At 51.2% G+C, this 22,648-nt stretch overlaps 1 gene segment (V, D, J or C); it reads right to left on the bottom strand.

Moving 5' to 3' along the window:
• Positions 1-13,621: 13,621 nt before the first annotated feature.
• Positions 13,622-22,394, bottom strand: LOC148163844 (immunoglobulin heavy constant gamma 1-like). The segment is given in 7 exon segments: positions 13,622-14,792; positions 15,435-15,565; positions 17,087-17,407; positions 17,515-17,838; positions 17,969-18,010; positions 18,268-18,558; positions 22,093-22,394. Coding segments are annotated over 7 exon segments (1,266 nt in total).
• Positions 22,395-22,648: the final 254 nt, after the last annotated feature.

The raw sequence follows: 22,648 nt of genomic DNA, 5'->3' as shown, positions 1-22,648 counted from the left end.
TGATATTTGCTGTGAGTTTTCCATAGATGGATTTTATGAACTTGAGGAATGTTCCCTCTATCCCTATACTCTGAAGAATTTTAATCAGGAAAGGATGCTGTATTTTGTCAAAGGCTTTTTCTGCATCAATTGAGAGGACCATATGGTTCTTCTCTCCCCCCTTATTCATGTGTTGTATCATATTGATTTATTTGTGAATGTGGAGCCACCCTTGCCCATCCCGGGGATAAATCCCACTTGGTCATTGTGGATGATCCTTTTAATTTATTGTTGGATCCTATTAGCTAGAATTTTGTTGAGGATTTTGGAATCCATATTCATCAGGGATATCGGTCTGAAATTCTCCTTTTTGATGAGGCCTTTGCCTGGTTTGGGGATTAAGGTAATGCTGGCCTCATAGAATGAGTCTGGAAGCTTTCCTTTTGTTTCTATGTTTTGAAACAGCTTCAGGAGAATAGGTATTATTTCTTCTTTGACTGTTTGGGAGAATTCCCCAGCGGATCCATCAGGCCCTGGACTCTTGTTTTTTGGGAGGTTTTTGATCACTGCTTCAAACTCGTTACTGGTTATTGGCCTATTCAGGTTGTCAAATTCTTCTGGTTTTAGTCTTGGCAGTTTATGTTTCCAGGAAGGCCTCCATTTCATCCAGATTGCTCAGTTTATTGGCATATAGTTGTTGATAATAATTTCTAATATTTTTTTCTATTTCATTGGTGTTAGTCATGATCTCTCCCCTTTCATTCATAATTTTATTAATTTGGTTCCTTTCTCTTTTCTTTGGGATAAGTCTGGCCAGTGGTTTATCGATTTTATTATTTCTTTCAAAGAACCAGCTTCTGGTTTTGTTGATCTGATCTACTGTGTTCCTGACTTCGAATTCACTGATCTCTCCTCTAATCTTAATTATTTCTCTTCTAATGCTTGGCTTAGGCATCGTTTGTTGCTTTATCTCTAGTTCTTTAAGGTATAACATTAGTTGGTGAACTTGGGATTTCTCTATTTTTTTTTGAGTGAGGCCTGGATGGTATTTCCCCCTTAGGACCGCCTTTGTAGTATCCCATAGGTTTTGGACCGATGTGTGTTCATTCTCATTGATTTCCACAAATTGTTTAAGTTCTTCTTTGATTTCCTGGTTGACACAAACATTCTTGAGCAGAGTGGTCTTTAGCTTCCAAGTGTTTAAATTTCTTCAAATTTTTTCTTGTGATTATGTTCCAGTTTTAAAGTATTATGGTCTGAGAATATGCAGGGAATAATCTCAATCTTTTGATATTATTTGTGACCCAGTATGTGGTCTATTCTGGAGAAAGTTCCATGTGCACTTGAGAAGAATGAATATTCTGTTGTTTTAGGGTGGAATGTTCTGTATATATCTATGAGGTCCAACTGGTCCAGCGTATCATTCAAAGTTATTGTTTCCTTGTTGATTTTCTGCTTAGATGATCTTTCTATTGCTGAGAGTGGAATATTGAGGTCTCCTACAATTACTGTATTGTTATCAATATGACTCTTTATTTTGGTTAACAGTGGCTTATGTAGATGGCTGCTCCCATGTTGGGGGTGTAGATATTTATAATTGTTAGGTCTTCTTGTTGGATAGAGTCTTTAAGAATGATATAGTGTCCTTCTGTGTCTCTAATTACAGTCTTTAGTTTAAAATGTAATTTGTCTGTTATAAGAATGCTATCCCAGCTTTCTTTTGAGGTCTGTTGGCATGGAAGATGGATCTCCATCCCTTCACTTTCAGTGTGGATGTATCTTTAGGTTCAAAATGAGTCTCTCGTAGACAGCATATGGATGGGTCCTGTCTTTTTATCCAATCTGCAACCCTGTGCCGTTTTATGGGAGCATTTAGGCCATTCACGTTTACAGTGATTATTGAATGATATGAATTTATTGTCATCATGCTGCCTGTGAAGACGTTTTTATAGATTGTCCTTGTAAATTTCTTTTCTATATCAGTCTTGGGAGTCTTTCTCCTTTTATAGGACCCGCTTAATATTTCTTTCAGGGCCAGCTTAGTGGTCACATTCTGCCAGTCTTGGAAGCTCTGTATCTCTCCTTTCATTCTAAATGACAGCCTTGCTGGATAAAATATTCTTGGCTGCATGTTCTTCTCTTTTAGTACCCTGAATATGTCTTGCCAGGCCTTTCTGGCTTGCCAGGTCTCTGTGGATAAGTTTGACGTTATTCTGATGTTCCTCCCTCTGTACGTAAGGAATCCCACTAATTGCCCTTAAGATGGATTCCTTGGTTCTAAGATTTGCGAGTTTTATTATTATATGCCGGGTTGTTGGCCTGTTTTCCTTGATCTTGGGAGGGGTCTTCTCTGACTCTAGGACACGAATGTTTGTTTCATTCGCCAGATTAGGGACATTCTCAGCTACGATTTGCTCACATATATGTTCTACTCCTCTCTCTCTCTCCACTCCCTCAGGGATTCCAATAATTCTGACGTTGGAACGCTTCATGGTGTCACTTACTTCTCTGATTCTATTTTCATGGGTTCTGAGTTGTTTTTCCCTCGCCTCCACTATTCCCTTTTTATCTATTACATGGTCTTCCAGGTCACTAATTCATTCTTCTGCCTCACTTACCCTAGCTGTAGATTATCTAAATTAGGGTGGATCTCATTGATAGCATTTTTAAGTTCTGCCAGTTCAGCTTTCATTTCTGCCCTTAGAGACTCTATGTTGCCATTAATCGATTTCTCCATTCTAGCTATTGTCTTCAGAATTGCTAGCCTGAATTCCATCTCCGACATCTTGGTTATATCCGAATCCATTTGTAAATCTATGGCATTAGTCATAATCTCTGAGTTTTTCTTATTTTGGGGGTTCCTCCTTCTAGTTATTCTGTTGAGGGGTGGTTGAGGGAAGGTATAGAGTCAAAATTATTGATCACAACCCAAGCAAGATGCACCTATTTTCTAGGGACCTTAGGGTTGCTGACCTCTTGTTCTCTTAGCCTGTCTTCTGGGGGAGGGGTCTGCGGCGCTGTCACTCAGGCAACCCTGTTTGGGCAGAATTGCTCTGCCCCCTGTGGTGGGGGATGGGCTCAGTGAAAACCGGTTTTTTGGGGATTTTGTTCTCTGGCAGCTTTCCTTGGCAGCTTTCCACGTCTCTTCCTGAGAGTCAGAGCAGAAGAGACCATTTCCAACCCTCTGCCTCAGAGCAGAGAGATCGTAGTCTGTTCTTCAGTGAGCTCTCCAGGCCACACTATCTCCGTTTCTGTCCATACTGCTATAAACTGCAGTGTCATGGGTTGTGCGCCCCTCTGCAGCACTCCCAGTCCTCGCCTCCATGTCGGGGCTCGTCTCTGCCCTTGTGCTTCTAAAACCACCAGCTGCCCCCAGTTTGCATGTGCGGCCCCACTGCTCTGGGTTTCCGTCAGGGGGCTGCCCTAAAGTCCTTTCCATTCTGCTACCAATGTGCGAGTCTGTGCCCGGTCCCTAGTGCCTAAGGCTATTGCTCCCTGGCCGTGTAGGATCCCCACGGCTAGGCTCCCTCCCCCTTCCGTTTATCCTCCGGTATCTGACCACAGAATCACAGTTCACCATTTCGTACCTTAAAACCAACCACCTTTAATATTCTGTTTGTAGAGATCCAGATCTATCTTCTTACATATCAGGCTGATTTCGTGGGTGTTCAGAGTGGTCTGGTGGATATCCAGCTCAAATCCGGGGACCAGTTGGAATAGGGTCTCCTCTTCCTCCACCATCTTTCCCCCCCCACACACCCCTCCTCCTTCTGATATCTGCCCACAGATTCATGACTCCTCCCTTCATACCTTGGGACAGGTGGTGTTTTTCTGCTTGTAGAGATCAGATATATATTCTTACATCTCAGGCTGATTTTGTGGGTGTTCATGATCGTTTGGTAGATACCCAGCTAAATTGAGGGGCCCAGTTAAAATGGTGTTCCCTACTCCTCCACCATCTTGCCCCCCTCTCCTACCATGGGTCTCTATCTCTTACCTAACATGTCTCTCCTCTTAGTCCTGTTATGTGGGTCTCTATCCCTTACCTCTGTTCTATGTCCTCTAGGTTCTGTACTGTGGGTCTTTATCAATTACATGTGTTTTCTCTACTCTAGGTTTTGTACCTGTGGGCCTCTACCTTTTACCTGTGTGTCTCCTTCTGGTTGTGTTAGTCTGGGACTCTATGGCTTAGCTCCCATCTGTCTCCTCCTGTTTCTGTTACTCTGAGTCTCCTTTTCTCACGTCCCATCTGTCTCCTCCTGGTTCTGTTACTCTGGGTGTCTATCTATCAACTCCCATTTGTCTCTTCCTCATTATGTTATTCTGGGTCTCTATCGTTCACCTTCCAATTGTTTCCTCTTGGTTCTGTTACTCTGGGTCTCTATTTCTTTCTTTTCTTTTATTTTGTTATGTTAATCACCATACATTACATCATTAGTTTTTGATGCAGTGTTCCATGATTCATTGTTTGCATATAACACCCAGTGCTACATTCAATACTGCCCTCCTTAATACCGACCACAGGGCCAACCACCCACCCATGACCCCTCCCCTCTAGAACCCTCAGTTTGTTTCTCAGAGTCTCTAGTCTCTCATGGTTCATCTCCCCCTCCGAATTCCCCCCAATCATTTTGACCTTCCTACTATCTTCTTCTTCTTCTTTTTCTTTAAAATTTTTTATTGTTATGTTAATCACCATACATTACATCATTAGTTTTTGATGTAGTGTTCCATGATTCATTGTTTGTGCATAACACCCAGTGCTCCAGGCAGAACGTGCCCTCTTTAATACCCATCACCAGGCTAACGCATCCCCCAACCGCTCCCCTCTAGAACCCTCAGTTTGTTTTCAGAGTCCATCGTCTCTCATGGTTCGTCTCCCCCTCCGATTTACCCCCTTCATTCTTCCCCTCCTGCTATCTTCTTTTTTTTTTCTTATCACATATTGCATTATTTGTTTCAGAAGTACAGATCTATGATTCAACAGTCTTGCACAATTCACAGCGCTCACCATAGCACATACTCTCCCCAATGTCTATCACCCAGCCACCCCATCCCTCCCATCCCACCCCCACTCCAGCAACCCTCAGTTTGTTTCCTGAGATTAAGAATTCCTCATATCAGTGAGGTCATATGATACATGTCTTTCTCTGATTGACTTATATCACTCAGCATAACACCCTCCAGTTCCATCCACGTCACTGCAAATGGCAAGATCTCATTCCTTTTGATGGATGCATAATATTCCATTGTGTATATATACCACTTCTTCTTTATCCATTCATCTGTCAATGGACATCTTGGCTCTTTCCACAGTTTGTCTATTGTGGACATTGCTGCTAGAAACATCAGGGTGCACGTACCCCTTCGGATCCCTACATTTGTATCATTGTGGTAAACACCCAGTAGTGCAATTGCTGGATCGTATGGTAGCTCTATTTTCAACTGTTTGAGGAACCTCCATACTGTTTTCCAGAGGGGTTGCACCAGCTTGCATTCCCACCAACAGTGTAGGAGGGTTCCCCTTTCTCCACATCCCCACCAACATCTGTCATTTCCTGACTTGTTAAGTTTAGCCATTCTGACTGGTGTGAGGTGGTATCTCATCAAGGTTTTGATTTGGATTTCCCTGATGCCGAGTGATGTTGAGCAATTTTCATGTGTCTGTTGGCCATTTGGAGGTCTTCTTTTTTTTTAAGATTTTATTTATTTATTTGAGAGAGAGGGAATGAGAGATAGAGAGCACGAGAGGGAAGAGGGTAAGAGGGAGAAGCAGACTCCCTGCTGAGCAGGGACCCCAATGTGGGACTTGATCCCCAGACTCCAGGATCATTACCTGAGCCGAAGGCAGTCGCTTAACCAACTGAGCCACCCAGGTGCCCCATTTGGATGTCTTCTTTGGAAAAATGTCTGTTCATGTCTTCTGACCATTTCTTGATTGGATTATTTGTTCTTTGGGTGTTGAGTTTGATAAGTTCTTTATAGATTTTGGATACGAGCCCTTTATCTGATATGTCATTTGCAAATATCTTCTCCCATTCTGTTGGTTGTCTTTTGGTTTTGTTGACTGTTTCTTTTGCTGTGCAAAAGCTTTTTATCTTGATGAAATCCCAACAGTTCATTTTTGCCCTTGCTTCCCTTGCCTTTGGCGATGTTACTAGGAAGAAGTTGCTGTAGTTGAAGTCAAAGAGGTTGCTGCCTGTGTTCTCCTTTAGGATTTTGATGGACTTCTGTCTCACATTTAGGTCTTTCAACCATTTGGAGTCTATTTTTGTGTGTGGTGTAAGGAAATGGTCCAGTTTCATTCTTCTGCATGGGGCTGTCCAATTTTCCCAACACCATTTGTTGAAGAGACTGATTGGACCTTCTTTCCTGCTTTGTCAAAGATGAGTTGACCATAGAGTTGAGGGTCCATTTCTGGGCTCTCGATTCTGTTCCATTGATCTATGTGTCTGTTTTTGTGCCAGTACCATACTGTCTTGATGATGACAGCTTTGTAATAGAGCTTGAAGTCCGGAATTGTGATGCCGCCAGCTTTGCTTTTCTTTTTCAACATTCCTCTGGCTATTTGGGGTCTTTTCTGGTTCCATACAAATTTTAGGATGATTTGTTCCATTTCTTTGAAAAAAGGGGTTGGTATTTTGATGGGGATTGCATTGAATGTGTAGATTGCTCTAGGTAGCACTGACATCTTCACAATGTTTGTTCTTCCAATCCATGAGCATGGAACGTTTTTCCATTTCTTTGTGTCTTCCTCAACTTCCTTCATGAGTATTTTATAGTTTTCTGATTACAGATCCTTTGCCTCTTTGGTTAGATTTTTCCTAGGTATCTTATGGTTTGGGTGCAATGGTAAATGGGATCAACTCCTTAATTTCTCTCTCTTCTGTCTTGTTGTTGGTGTATAGGAATGCCACTGATTTCTGTGCATTGGTTTTATATCGTGCCACTTTACTGAATTCCTGTATGAGTTCTAGCAGTTTTGGGGTGGAGTCTTTTGGGTTTTCCACATAAAGTATCATATCATCTGCAGAGTGAGAGTTTGACTTCGTCCTTGATGGTTTGGATGCCTTTGATTTCTTTTTGTTGTCTGATTGCTGTGGCTAGGACTTCTAATACTATGTGAATAGCAGTGGTGATAGTGGACATCCCTGCTGCATTCCTGACCTTAGGGGAAAAGCTCTCAGTTTTTCTCCATTGGGAATGATATTCACTGTAGGTTTTTCATAGATGGCTTTTATGATATTGAGGTTTGTACCCTCTATCCCTATACTCTGAAGAGTTTTGATCAAGAAAGGATGCTGTACTTTGTCAAATGCTTTCTTTGCATCTATTGAGAGGTTCATAGGATTCTTGTTCTTTCTTTTGTTAATGTATTGTATCACGTTGATTGATTTGCGGATGTTGAACCAACCTTGCAGCCCAGGGATAAATCCCACTTGGTCGTGGTGAATAGTCCTTTTAATGTACTGTTGGATCCTATTGGCTAGAATTTTTGCATCCATGTTCATTAAGGATATTGGTCTGTAATTCTCCTTTTTGTTGGGGGTCTTTGTCTGGTTTGGGAATCAAGGTAATGGTGGCCTCATAAAACGAGTTTGGAAGTTTTCCTTCCATTTCTATTTTTTGGAACAGTTTCAGGCGAATAGGTATTAATTCTTCTTTAAATGTTTGGTAGAATTCCCCTGGGAAGCCATCTGGCCCTGGGCATTTGTTTGTTGGGAGATTTTTGATGACTGCTTCAATTTCCTTAGTGGTTATAGGTCTGTTCAGGTTTTCTATTTCTTCCTGGTTCAGCTTTGGTAGTTGATACATCTCTAGGAATGCATCCATTTCTTCCAGGTTATTTAAAATGCTGGCATAGAGTTGCTCATAATATGTTCTTATAATTGTTTGTACTTCTTTGGTGTTGGTTGTGATTTCTCCTCTTTCATTCATGATTTTGTTGATTTGGGTCATTTCTCTTGTTTTTTTGATAAGTCTGGCCACGGGTTTATCAATCTTGTTAATTCTTTCAAAGAACCAGCTCCTGGTTTCGTTGATCTCTTCTACTCTTCTTTTGGTTTCTATTTCATTGATTTATGCTCTGATCTTTATTATTTCTCTTCTCTTCCTGGGTTTAGGCTTTATTTGCTGTTTTTTCTCTAGCTCCTTTAGGTGTAGGGTTAGGTTGTGTATTTGAGACCTTTCTTGTTTCTTGAGAAAGGCTTGTATTGCTCTATACTTTCCTCTCAGGACTGCCTTTACTACAGCCCAAAGATTTTGAACAGTTGCGTTTTCATTTTCATTGGTTTCCATGAATTTTTTTAATTCTTCTTTAATTTCCTGGGTGACCCATTCATTCTTTAGTAGGATGCTCTTTAACCTCTATGTATTTGAGTTCTTTCCGACTTTCCTCTTGTGATTGAGTTCTAGTTTCAAAGCATTGTGGTCTGAAAATACTCAGGGAATGATCCCAGTGTTTTGGTACTGGTTGAGACCTGATTTGTGACCTAGGATGTGATCTATTCTGGAGAATGTTCCATGGGCACTAGAGAAGAATGTGTATTGTGTTGCTTTGGGATGGAATGTTCTCAATATATCTGTGAAGTCCATTTGGTCCAGTGTGTCATTTAAAGTCTTTATTTCCTTGTTGATCTTTTGCTTAGATGATCTGTCCATTTCAATCAGGGGGGTGTTAAAGTCCCCCACTATTATTGTATTGTTGTCAATGTGTTTCTTTGCTTTTGTGATTAATTGCCTTATATAATTGGCTGCTCCCATGTTTGGGGCATAGATATTCACAATTGTTTGATCTTCTTGTTGGATAGACCCTTTAAGTAGGATATAGTGTCCTTCCTCATCTCTTATTACAGTCTTTGTTTTAAAATCTAATTTGTCTGATATAAGGATTGCCACCCCAGCTTTCATTGGGTGTCCATTAGTATGGTAAATGGTTTCCACCTCCTCACTTTCAATCTGGGGGTGTCCTTGGGTCTAAAATGAGTCTCTTGCAGACAGCATATAGATGTGTCTTATTTCTTAATCCAATTTGATAGCCTGTGTCTTTTGATTGGGGCATTTAGCCCATTTACATTCAGAGTAACTATTGAAAGATATGAATTTAGTGCCATTGCATTGCCTGTAAGGTGACTGTTACTGTATATTGTCTGTGTTCCTTTCTGGTCTATGCTGCTTTTAGGCTCTCTCTTTGCTTAGAGGACCCCTTTCAATATTTCTTGTAGGACTGGTTTTGTGTTTGTAAATTCCTTTAGTTTTTTGTTTGTCCTGGAAGCTTTTTATCTCTCCTTCTATTTTCCATGACAGCCTAGCTGGATATACTATTCTTGGCTGCATGTTTTTCTCGTTTAGTGCTCTGAACATATCATGCTGGTCTTTTCTGGCCTGCCAGGTCTCTGTGGATATGTGTGTTGCCAATCTAATGTTTCTACCATTGTAGGTTACATATCTCTTCTCCCGAGCTGCTTTTAGGATTTTCTTTTTGTTTCTGAGACTCGTAAGTTTTACTATTAGATGTTGGGTGCTGTCCTATTTTTGTTGATTTTGAGAGGGGTTCTCTGTGCCTCCTGGATTTTGATGCCTGTTTCCTTCCACACATTAGGGAAGTTCTTTGCTATAATTTGCTCCAATATACCTTCTGCCCCTCTCTCTCTTTCTTTTTCTTCTGGGATCCCAATTATTCTAATGTTGTTTCGTCTTATGGTACTGCTTATCTCTCGAATTCTGCCCCCGTGATCCAGGAGTTGTTTTTCTTTCTTTTTCTCAGCTTGTTTATTTTCCATCATTTGGTCTCCTATATCACTGATTCTCTCTTCTGACTCATTTATCCTAATAGTTAGAGCCCTCATTTTTGATTGCACTTCATTAATAGCCTTTTTGATTTTGACTTGGTTAGATTTTAGTTCTTTTATTTCTCCAGAAAGGGTTTCTCTAATAACTTCTATGTTTTTTTCAAGCACAGCTAGTATCTTTAAAATCATGATTCTGAACTCTAGGTCCGACATCGTACTAATGTCCATACTGAGTTTGTCCCTGGCTGTCGGTACTACCTCTTGTTCTTTTTGTAGAGGTGATTTTTTTCATCTTGTCATTTTGTCCAGAGGAGAATAGATGAATGAGAGAACAAAATGCTAACAGGGTAACAATGTCCCCAGAGAATATACTCTAAACACATTAGAAACGACCTGAAACAGGGGGGAAAGAAAGGGAAAGAAGAAAAAAGAAAAGAAAAAGAACAATATAAAAACAAACAAAAAGAGAACAAAAGAAAAAAAACAGAATATGATAAAATATGAACCAACTGGTGCATATATCAGTGCCACACACTAGATTTTGGGTGTATTTTGGTTTGTTAGAAGAAAGTGTCTCCCAAAATTTTAAAGAAAGAAAGACTTATATATGTCCAAAATAAGGGTTGATACAGTGAAGGGATGGGATATGACTGTAAAGATGAAAATTATAAAAAATTTTATAAAAGGAATTGATAAGATAAGAAGTTGTTTGAAAAAAGAAAGAAGAGGATTTAAAAAAAAGGAAAGAAAGAAATAAAGGGAGAGAATGTGATCAGGCAGGAGACTAGAACAAAGCCATTCACTAGAGATATAGGGTATATTTTGATCTGTTAGAAGAGACTGTATCTCAAAATTTTAAAGAGAGAACAACTTATATATATATATGCCAAAAATAAGGGTAACTACTATGAAGGAATAGAATACGACTCTAAAAATGAAAAATAAAAATGTTTTTTTAAAAAAGGAATTGATAAGATGTTGGTTGAAAAAGGGAAAATAAAAATAAAAAAATACAGTTAAAAAAATTAACTTTGAAAGACTAAAGAATCATGGTAAAAAAAGCCATGAATTCTATGTGCAGTATTCCCCTAGCGCTGGAATTCTCCTGTTCTCATTGATCAGTAAACTTGGTCTTGGCTGGCTGTTTGGGCTGATCTTCTGGGGGAGGGGCCTGTTGCCGTGGTTCCAAATGTCTTTGCCAGAGGCGGAAGTGCCCCGCCCTTGTCAGTTCGGGCTAAGTAATCTGCTCAGGTTTGCTCTTGGGAGCTTTGGTTCCCTGCAAGCTTTTGGTACAGCTTTGGAGGACGAGAGTGAAAATGGCGGCCTCCCAGTCTCCGCCCTGGAGGAGCTGAAAACTCGGGGCCCTGCTCTTCAGTGCACCCCCAGAGAAAAGCAGTCAGTCACTCCCGTCTCCCCGGTCTCTGGCCCCACTCCGTGCTCACCCTGCCTGTGGCCGAGCATTTCTATCTCTGGCACCTGACTCGGTGTGGAGTCTCCAAACCCAGCAGATCCCTGCGGTGCGCTCCCGCGCCGCTCCTCCCGGGGGAGGAAAGGGAGTCTCCCCAGATCTGCCGCTTGTTGGGTCCTTGCTGGAGGAGCAGTGGCCCGACTGTGTTGCCGATCACAGTTTATGGCATCCCCGAGCTGAGAGTCCGTGTCTCGGCTTCGTCTCTGCAGCCAGCTTCCCTGCTCTGATACCTGGGAGCTCTGCCGCACTCAGGCACCCCCAGTCTGTCTGTGACCCCAAGGGTTCTGAGACCACACTGTCCCAGCAAGGGTTCTACCCCTCGCTTAGCCACTGGAGCAATATCCCTCAGTGGAGCCGACTTCTAAAAGTTCTGATTTTGTGCTCTGCGGCTCTATCACTTGCCAGAAGCGGCCGTTGGAGGCCCCTCCCCCGCCATCTATCCTCCCGAATATCGCCTCAGGTTCACTTCTCTGCACGTCCTACCTTCCAGTAAGTGGTCGCTTCTCTGTTCAGAGAGTTGTTGCTATTCTTTGCTTTGATCGCCTGTTGAGATCGCAGGTGTTCAGAATGGTTTGGTCCCTATCCAGCTGAATTCCTGAGACCAGATGAAATCCAGGTCTCCTACTCCTCTGCCATCTTGCTCTACCCCCTGGGTCCCTATTTCTTACCTGTGTTATGTCTCCTCCTTGTTCTGTTACTCTGGGTCTCTATTTTTTAAAATATTTTATGTATTTATTTGACAGACAGACCACAAGAGAGAGAACACAAGCAGAGGTAGTGGGAGAGGGAAAAGCAGGTTTCCCACTGAGCAAGGAGCCAGATGCAGGGCTTGATCCCAGTACTATGGGATCATGACCTGAGCCAAAGGCAGACGCTTAACCAACTGAGCCACTCAGGCACCCCAGGGTCTCTATTTCTTACCTGTGTTCTGTCTCCTCCTGGTTCTGTCACTCTGGGTCTCTATTTCTCACTTCCCATCTGTCTCTTCCTGGTTCTGTTTCTCTAGGTCTCTATCTCTCATTTCCCAACTGTCTCCTCCTGGTTCTGTTACTCTGGGTCTCTGTCTCTTACCTCCCATCTGTCTCTTCTTGGTTCTGTTTCTCTGGGTCTCTATCTCTCATTCCCCAGCTGACTCTTCCTGGTTCTGGTACTCTGGGTCTCTATCTCTCACCTCCCATCTGTCTCCTCCTGTTTCTGGTACTATGGGTCTATCTCTCACCTCCCATCTGTCTGTCTCTTTCTCTCACCTCACATTGGGTCTCTTCCTGGTTCTGGTACTCTGGGTCTCTATCTCTCACCTCCCATCTGTCTCCTCCTGATTCTGTTACTCTGGGTCTCTATGTCTTAGCTCTCATCTGTCTTCTTTTGGTTCCATGTGGTAGGACAGTACTGGAGGGTCCCACGTGGGAGCCTCAGGGCCTGGTGGGAGGTAGTTCTCAGAGAGCAGGCATTTTAGCCCAGAGGGTAATGGCATAGTTGTGCCAGTGCCTGGTGCTCTACAAGGAGGGCGTGATGTCCTCCTGTGGGGAGCTCCTGGCATTCCCATGTGGGGTGGGTGGGTGGGATGGAGGCTGATCATTGGTCCAGGGGATGGGACTGGGGTTAGGCCTGGGGCCGAGAGGAAGAGGGGGCTGGGCAGGCTGCATGGCCCATTGGCAGATTGGCTTCTAGGTAGATGTGTAGGGTGAAGGGGATGGAGGGTGTGGAGAGACCCTGTGGATGGTAGCCTGGAGTCCCCAGTGTCCCTGAGGGCTGGAATGTTGTCCTGGATGCCTGCTTTCTGTCCTACAGCCATCCTAAATTGTGTCCCCCAGATTCATGTCTTAAAGCCCTGACCGCAGGACATCAGAATGTGACGGTATATGGAGACGGGGTGTTTGGAGAGGTGACAAGGTAAAAGGAGTCATTAATCCAATCCAGTAAGGCTGGTCCTCAGTATGGCCTCTTCTCCTTGTAAGAGCAGACGATCAGGACTCAGGCACACACAGAAGGCCGACCACGTGAGGCCAGGGCCAGAGGCCCCAGGAGGCTCCCACCCTGCGAGGCCTGTACCTCTCCCTGCTAGCTTCCAGGATTGCAAAAACAGAAACGTGTGTGGTTGAAGCCGCCAGACTGTGGCTCTTTTGTCTGGCTGCCCATCCTGACTAATACACACCCACCACATGCTTCTTGCTTCTGGCCATGGCCAGGGCTGGCAGTCCCTCCTGCACCCAGCCCCAGGTGACCCCTGGCCGTGCACTCTTCCCGGCTGCCTTCCTCACCCACTGGGAGCCCCCGGGGCTGTGGGGTCCTGGCCCCCCACGGCGGGAGGTAGCCGATGCACGGCATGGCCAGGCTGGGATTTCACCAGGCACATCAACAGAGGAAGACTTTCCCCAGTGAGTGATGGAACTTTTCAGGATAGTTTATTGTCATCGAAGAAAAAGAGAAAAAACAGTAAAGGACATTATTGCGCTCCAGAAATTTCACAAGAAGAAACATGCTACTCAAGCTACAACAGTGGGTTTCCTTTGAGTGAGGGGTGCACATTCTCTCCCAAAGGGCATGAGGTCTCTACTTCTCCTCCCTTGCCTGGGCATCTCTCCCATGTAGGGGCTCTAACCTGGCACTTGCTCAAAGACTGGTGGAGAACCAGTTCTAGGAGTCCACCTGTCTCAGGCCCCAATGCCTGGGGGCTCTCTCTGGTCATCTTTTCTCTGCCACCAGCTTCTCCAGAGCAAGCAGGCATTCCTGCTCAGCGTGACTCAGGTCCTGGGCACAGGATGGTGCAGCCTGGGCCTGGTGTCCTGGCCTCCCAGCACCCGTCCACCTCTGTCCACTGAGGCAGCATCCCACCTGTTTGGGGTCCAGCTCACCAGACCCCTCTGCAGCAGGCCAGTCTGGCTGCCATCACTCCTTCCCCAGATGGTGCTGCCCTGCCCGTAGTGGGCTCCTGCAGTGGCCACAGGTCTGGGCCCTTCTCTGCATGGTCTCCTCCCATGGAGAAGGTCTGACTGACCATTCGTGGCATGTTGGAAGCTTCTCTGTGGGGCGGCAGTGGTCCGTGGCTTCCTCAGGATCTTAGACAACATGCCTGCTCTGGGGATGTCCTGCCTTCTGGAGCCTGGCCTGGACAGGGTTTGCACAGAGGCCAGGCCCTGCCCAGAGAGACACTGGGATTGCCAGCCCTCCACCTCCTCCAGGATGACCGTACACGCCGACCCTGAGGCTCTCCTGGTGAGGACCATCCCACCCTGATGCCTCAGTGTCCACATGATCCCAGCAGTATCTTGGTGGCTGCTGAGGAGGTGTCAGCAAGTGTCCACAAGCCTTGGGTGGAGGTGCAGGCCCAGGGTCGCTGTGAAGTCAGAGGGTCGCAGGGGGGAGGGCAGAGAGCGGGCCTGGCAGCAGGCCGAGCGGCATGAACGGATGCACCTGGTTCCTGTGTGGGGTCAAGGGCAGCCCTGGACACCCGCCCAAGAGGGCTGGCCCTAGGCCCCCGGCCCGATCATGTTCCTGTAGTCGGGCGCGATCGTGCGCTTCAGCTCCACCACCGAGGAGAAGATCCACTTCACCTGCAGCAGGCGGGCAAGGGAGTGAGTGCGGCCTGGAGCCCGAAGGACCACCTCCCACCAGAGCCTGCCCCCCACACCCGGGACCACTGTAGTGTGCGGGGCTCCTGGTGGGGATGGCATGCGGACAGCAAGGCGACAGCGAGTAGAGGAGACAGTGTGGGGACAGAGTGGGGACAATATGGGGAAAGCAAGGGGACAGCGAGGGGACAGCGTGGGGACACAGAAGGGTTGTGTGGGTACAATGAGGGGACAGTGTGGAGACACTGTGGAGACAGAAAAGGCACAGCATGAGGACCGTGGCTGTAGTGTGGGGACAGTATGGGACATCATGGGGACAGTGAGAGGACAGGGAGAGGACAGTGTGGGGACAATAGAGGACAGTGTGGGACCGTGGTGGGGACAGTGGACAATAGTGTGGGGACGTCGTGGGTACAATTTGGGGACAGATGGGGGACTGTGGGGCACAGTGGACATAGTGAGGGGCTAGTGAGTAGTCAGTGAGTGGACAGTGTGGGGACAGTGTGGGGACAGAATGTGGAAAGCGAGGAGACACCATGGGGCAGTGTGGGGCCAGCCTGGGGACAGCGTGGGGACAGCGTGGGGACAGCAGGCCGCACTGAAGGTACATGTGGGGACGCCCACCTTGAAGAGGGTCACGGTGGCGCTGTAGCACACGCTGAGCAGGAAGAGGGTGATGAAGATTGAGATGGTGGTCCACAGCCCATCCAGCTCCCCATCCTGGTCCTCGGCACAGCTGTCGATCAGGAGCAGCTCTGGACAGGAAGGGGGTGGTCAGTGCCGTGCCTGCCCGTTGGGCTCATTCCCTGGGGGACAGTCACAGCCCTCTGCAACGTCAGGTGCCAGCCTCAGCACCCCCCAGCTCCCCAGCTTGGGCCTGGCCAGGGGGACCCCCTCCTTCTCTGCTGTGCCCTGTGCTGGGGCCCTCCTGGGGGAAGGCACCCTGACCGACACACATTCCCCTGGGGGCCAGGTCCAGAGGGTGGGAGGGTCAGCAGAGTCCGGGGAAGGGCTGGTCAGTGTTGGGGAGTGTCCTGGAATACGAGTGTGTGGCAGCGTCAGGACAAGCTGGGTGTGGGGGTTTCGTGGATACTGGGAGGGGTCGCAGGTGCCCTGGGGCAGAGGAGGGCTGGTCAGTGTGGTCAGTGTGTGGATGAGCTGCTGAGCAGCTGGTGGGTGTTGGAGGGGATGGGGACCAAGCTAGTGTGCACGCTGAGGGTTCCCAGGACCCGCTCTGCTCTGGGCTCATGGAGGCTGTCCGGTGTGAGGCCCAGCGTTTAAGGCCCGTGTGTGTATGTACACGTGTGCGTGTGTGCGTTTGCAAGCATGTGTGTGCATGTACATGTGTGTGACTGTGCACACACATGTGTATGCATGTGTGTGCATATACAAGCATGTGTGTGAGTGAAGGTGGCATTGCTCAGCGGGACAGGCTTCTTTTCAGTGGGTCTGGACTCAGCGTCCAAGAGGACATCTGGGATGGTCCTTCCCCTGGGCACTCAGGGCCACCTGCCTCTGCCCCTTTGGGGCACGGGGATGAGTGTCCTCAGGAGTGGACAGGCCTGGCCTCAGGCAGGATGAAGCCGGGCCAAACCCCTGCATGTGAGGGAGGGAGGGGGCCTGTTCGTGGAGTGCCTGAGGGCAAAGGAGGGCCTGTCCCCACACACGGGTCAGGCATGGCTCTTGCAGGGGCACAGAGCTACCACGCAGGGTCTCAGGAGGCCCAGGGAGCCTAGGGTGGAGGACAGGCCAGGGTCCCACAACTTGGGTTGGTACAGAGTTGGGTAGGACTGTGTGCTCATTTCCCTGAGGGCTCTGGAGGGGCTTCTGCAATCCAGGTCCATACCCTCCAGCCCTGGGTAGCTTCTGACTGGAGGGACGGCCCAGAGTGGCTGCCACCTCTGGCAAAGTCCCCACTCCTGCTCAGGCAACTCCTGCCCAGGCAACTCCTGCCCACATCCTGTGGCAGCCCGTGAAGACCTGCCCACTCGCGGACCATGCCCCCATGGGACTCGCTCTCTCCCACCAATGGTGACCCCTTGACCTTGGAGCTAGGCCTGTCTGTGCCGCCCAGAGGTCTGGGGGTCCTGAGCTCTGCCTCAGAAAGAACCATGACAGCATCGCAGAGTCCCAGGGCAGTGCTGGGTGCTTTATTTCATGCAGGGGTGCCTGCCCGGGAGGTATGTACACAGGGGTGGGGGCTCTGGCGTCCTTGTGGGACCCTGAGAGCCCATGGGTGGGGGCTTGCTGGGGTACTGGGCGCGTTTCTCATTTACCCGGAGACTGGGAGATGGATTTCTGTGTGTGGTGGTTGTGTAGAGCTTCATGCAATACCGCACACGTGACGACCTCTCCCCGCTGCCAGCGGTTCTTGTCCACCGAGAGCTTGCTGTAGAGGAAGTAGGTCCCATCTGCGTCCAGTTGGGGTGGGGTTGTTCGGATACTGCTTTCTGGCATCTGCTGGCCATTGCTCTGCCACTCGACATCAAGGTCAGGTGGGTGGAAGTCTTTGACCAGGCAGGTCACGCTGACTGTGTTCTTGTTCATCTCATCCCGGGATGGGGGCAGGACGTACACATTGGGCTGATGGGCCTGCCCTGTGGGGTCAGAGGTCAGCACAGATGGTCACTTACAGGGTGAAGGGCTGCGCTTGGTCTGCAAGGCCCCGCTCAACCCTCCCTGCACCCCTCACCCTGCTGCACACCTCTGGCCTTGGAGATGGTCCTCTGGATGGGGGATGGGAGGGCTTTGTTGTTGACCTTGCACTTGAACTCCTTCCCCTTGAGCCAGTCCTGGTGCAGGATGGGGAGGACACTGACCACACGGTAGGTGCTGTTGAACTGCTCCTCAGGGACCTTTGTCTTGGCCGTGCGCACCTCCTGGTCATCCACGAACCAGCTGATCTGGACTTTGGGGTCTTCCAGGTCCACCACTACGCATGTGACCTCGGGGGTTTGGGTAATGGAGAGGGTGTCCTTGGGTTTTGGGGGGAAGATGAAGACTGAAGGTCCTCCCAGCAAACAAGAAACTAGTAAAGGCGACAGGGTACAGGGGTCAGCACGTGGGTGGGCTTTCTCTTGAACATCCATTCCCCCCACCAGACTGTGGCTGGATGCTGCCCATCTGCTATGGGTGGAGGGCAGGGACCTCTGACTCACCTGGACATTCGTGATTAGTCTTGCAGACATATTCTTTGGGCACTGCAGAGAGAGCAGAGTGGTCGTTACTGGGTGTCTGGAGTAGGCATAGTTTCGGGTGGGTGTAGGGGACTGGAGTGGGGTAAACTGCCTGTGCTCACAGTGGACCAGGCAGCAACACCCAGAGGACCTCCTTCCACAATTGGGAGGCCTTCAGATGGGGGAGACAGCGGTGCTTCCCTTGTGCCCTGGGGTCGAGGCGGGCCAGCTGACCTGGCCTGTCTCCCAGTGGACGCCCTCTCTGAAGCCCGTCCTCTCACCTGGCTTGACAATGTTGGTGCTACTAGCCGGGTGGGCCACGGTGCAGGTGAAGGTGTCACTGGGCCACCTGCTGGAGGGCACTGTCACCATGCTGCTGCGAGAGTAGAGCCCTGAGGACTGCAGGACGGACGGGAAGGTGTGCACACCACTGGTCAAGGAGCCGGAGTTCCAGGACACAGTCACGGGCTCGGGGAAGTAGCCGGACACCAGGCAGGCCAGGGCCACTGTGGAGCCGGATGTGGTCCCGCAGCTGGGGGCCAGTGGGAACACCGATGGGGCCGTGGTGGAGGCTGCAAGAGAGGAGGCTGTGTGACCACCAGGCTCTCACCCCTGCCAGGGTCGGGGCAGGACAGCAGGTGCCCGGGCTGGGGTGCCCCCGGGCCCAGTGCCCATGTGCTTCCTGGCCGTGTGCAGACCAGCTGCCTGGCCTAGCTCTCTGCGGCCACAGGTGCTGGACTCATGAGCTTGGTCAGCGCTGGGTGACCACCTGGGTCAGGGTCCCCCTGGGCCGCAGGCTTCCTCTGGGTGTCCAGCCTGACCGAGCCCTCTGTCTGAGCCCTGACCTGTGGCCCCTGGACCCAGCCGGCTCCTGCTATTCTCCTAGGTCCACTGCCACGCTGTCCTGGCCTGGTTGTGCCTTGGACCAGCAGGAACGTCCACCGCTGCCCATGCCCCTCAGCCCAGAGCCCTCAACAAGGCCCGCCAACTGCCCTCCAGGCCTCACGACTTCTGGGTCGGCCTGCAGCCAAGCAGCCCTGGCCCCCGTCCCTGCCCCAAACACACTGGACCCTCCTCAGGCCTTCCTGGCCTGGCTTCCTGAGCTCACCAGGGCCCCTCCCAGCCCGTGCCTCTGGCGTAGCCACCCCTGCTCTGGGGCCTGTTCAGCTCCTTGCTCTCCCAGAGTCCTCCTTCAGCCCACGTCGTTCCTGAGCCTGAATGCCCCTCAGCGTGGGGGGGACTTGCCCTGCCCTGGCTGTGCTCCGTGCAGGGTGCCAGCACCGCAGGGCAGCTCAGCCCCCCAAACCCAGCCAGGACTATCCCCTCTGACCCTGGTCCCCTCTGCTAAGGCGGAGGAACCTGTCTGGTGTCCCCTCCCACCCACACCCCAGGCCGGCAGCCCTGCCTCAAGCTCTGATCGGGCCCCTTGCTCTCTCCTCCACTGGGGCCGCTGCCCTGTGGCTCCCCGCCTGGCTGAGGCATGTCCACCTCTTCTGTTCCTCGTCCCCATGAGCCTCCAGAACAGGGCTCGTGCCCCTGGCCCGAAGACCTTGGCCCCCCTCGGCCCCTCAAAGGTGACTACCGCTGACCCTTCCGCCCCAGAGACATTCCCACCCAGGCTCCAGTCTCCACCCTAACGTGTCCCCCCGGGCCAGCCCCTCACCCTGTCCCCCATGTGCAGGGACGCACCCCTGGGCCAGAGCCCTCCGTTGTATCTATAGGCTGCACCTGCTCAGCTCCCACCTAGTCCAGAGCTCCTGCTAGCTCAGTCCCGCCCTTCATCCCTGGAGCTCCTGGGGAAGCCTCTGCCCCTCCTGGGTCCCAGGCCCCTGCTGACCTGAGAAGCTCGGCCTGCTCCCCTGAGCCCCGGGGCAGCCCCCTTCCCCTCCTGCTCTCCCACCTGCCCCTGCTCACCTGCACAGGCTCTACCTGCTCCCCTGAGCCCCTGGTGCAGCCCCCTTCCCCTCCTGCTCTCCCACCTGCCCCTGCTCACCTGCACAAGCACTGTCTGATCCCCTGAGCCCTTGGGGGCCCCTCTCCCCTCCTGCTCTCCCACCTGCCGCTGCTCACCTGCGCAAGCTCTGTCTGCTCCCACGAGCCCCTGGGGCAGCCACCACTCCTCCTGCTCTCCCAACTGTCCCTGCTCACCTGCACAAGCTCTACCTGCTTCCCTGGGACCCTGGGGCATCTCCTCTCCCCTCCTGCTCTCCCACCTGCCCCTGCTCACCTGCACAGGCTCTGTCTGCTCCCCTGAGCCCCTGGGGCAGCCCCCTACCCCTCCTACTCTCACATATACCTGCTCACCTGCACAAGCTCTGTCAGCTCCCCTGAGCCCTGGGGCAGACCCTCTCCCCTCCAGCTCTCCCACCTGCCCCTGCTCCCCTGCACAGGCTCTGTCTGCTCCCCTGAGCCCCCTGGGCAGCCCCCTACCCCTCCTACTCTCACATACACCTGCTCACCTGCACAAGATCTGTCAGCTCCCCTGAGCCCTGGCACAGCCCCCTTACCCTCCTGCTCTCCCACCTGCCCCTGCTCACCTGCACAGGCCATGCCTGCTCCTCTAAGGCCCTGAGGCAGCCCCCTTCCCCTCCTGCTCTCCCACCTGCCCCTGCTCACCTGCACAGGCTCTGTCTGCTCCCCTGAGCCCCTGGGGCAGCCCCCTTACCCTCCTGCTTTCCCACTAGGCCTTGCTCACCTGCACAAGCTCTGTCGGCTCCCCTGAGCCCCTGGGGCAGCCCCCTTCCCCTCCTGCTCTCCCACCTGCCCCTGTTCACCTGCACAAGCGCATGTGATCCCCTGAGCCCCTGGGGGGGCCCCTCTCCCCTCCTGCTCTCCCACCTGCCCCTGTTCACCTGCACAGGCACTGTCTGCTCCCCTGAGACCCTGGGGCAGCCCCCTTCCCCTCCTGCTCTCCCACCTGCCGCTGCTCACCTGCAGAAGCTCTGTCTGCTTCCCTGAGCCCCTGGGGCAGCCCCCATCCCTCCTGCTCTCCGACTTTCCCTGCTCACCTGCACAGGCTGTCGCTCCCCTGAATCCCTGGGGCAGCCCCCTTCCCCTCCTGCTCTCCCGCCTGCCGCTGCTCACCTGCAGAAGCTCTGTCTGCTTCCCTGAGCCCCTGGGGCAGCCCCCTACTCCTCCTGCTCTCCCACCTGCCCCTGCTCACCTGCACAGGCTCTACCTGCTCCCCTGAGCCCCTGGGGCAGCCCCCTACCCCTCCTACTTTCACCTATACCTGCTCACCTGCACAAGCTCTGTCTGTTCTCCTGAGCCCTGGGGCAGCCCCTCTCCCCTCCTGCTCTCCCACCTGCCCCTGCTCACCTGCACAGGCTCTGCCTGCTCCCCTGAGCCCCTGGGGCAGCCCCCTAATGCTCCCTGTCTCTACCACCTGCCCCCTCTCACCTGCACAAGCTCTCTCTGTTCCCCTGAGCCCCTGGGGCAGCCCCTGCCCGTCTTGCTCTATGCTCCTTCTCCCAGACGTGCCTGAGTTCTGCCCCAGACTTCTGTGTGTCCCAAGCCTGCCCCACCTCTGCTGCCCATCACAGACCCTTTAGCCCAGGTTTGGCCCAAGATCCTCAGCCGCTGACTCCTGTAGCATGTTGAGCTCCCTGATGAGCCGCTGTCTGCTGTCTGGGTTCTGAGCACATGGGGGCCATACCAGCCCCTCCTGGTCTGCTCTGCTCATCTGCTGCTCATCTGGTGCTGCCCAGGGCCTCATGGCCAACACCTCTGGCCCTGGCCTGAGGCTTGAGCCGGCTCCCTTGGCCTGGACAGGACCCTCAGTCCACCTGGTTTCTCCTCCCCTGTGCTGAGCCAGCCCCTTTCTGTGTCCTCACCTCAGACCCATCTGTCCATGTTGGCATTGGTCCTGCAGTGGCTCAAGCTGGCCGGGTCCCTGGCGCCCAGCACAGGGGGTGAAGGGCAACCCTCAGGCTTCTGCCCATCATGCCCGTCATGGTCCTTGAAGGTCCCAGTCCTCGCTGCCATTTGTCAGCGTCTGGTGTATCCAGCAGTGTTGGTGTGGGTGAGCCCCTCCCACGCCCCCCTCGTCCCTGCCCTGGGAGGTGCCATGGACTTCGGGCAGCCTGCCTTCCCCCGTGCTGGCTCACCTGCTCCAGTCCCTCCATGGGGTCCTGAGGGCCTGGTGTTCCTCAGCTCCTGTAGCTGGTTCTCTGTCCCCATCTTAATCCCTCTGTCTTGGCCCCATGCAGACCCCACTCAGCATGGTTGGGGCCGTGGGGGCCGCTCCCCTGCAGCCTTGCTCGCCCCTGCACCGCACCTCCTCCCTGCTGTGGCCCCAGACACACGTGGCTCCTCGTGGCTGAGCTCTGTGCCCACAGCCCTGCTTCCTAGCCTCCAGGCAGCCCCAGGAAGACTAAGAACAGGAATGAAACCAGAGGTTTGGCTTGCTTCCTGAAGTTCCTTTTTCTTCTGGGTGGTTTTGTCTGAGGCCCTGGGGGGAATCCGGACACAGCCAAGGGTGCCCCACGGGAGTCTGCGGGGGTGGGGTGTGGTGGGTGCCCGGGGGCCCTAGGGAGAGCACAGGAACCCCCCTCCACATGATGCTCTTAGCTGTGTGCCTCCTGAAGGGATATGCTTGCTGCCTCCCCCCCCCTCCGCAGAGCCGTCTCAGCTGCTCTCAGCCGAGCCCTGCGGTGCTCCCAG

The sequence above is a fragment of the Eumetopias jubatus genome, unplaced genomic scaffold (genome assembly GCF_037043125.1).
Source record: "Eumetopias jubatus isolate StellerSeaLion01/CBP00866 unplaced genomic scaffold, mEumJub1_p1.0 scaffold_7, whole genome shotgun sequence".
NCBI classification, from domain to species: Eukaryota; Metazoa; Chordata; class Mammalia; order Carnivora; family Otariidae; genus Eumetopias; species Eumetopias jubatus.
This window is presented reverse-complemented; position numbering and strand designations above follow the sequence as displayed.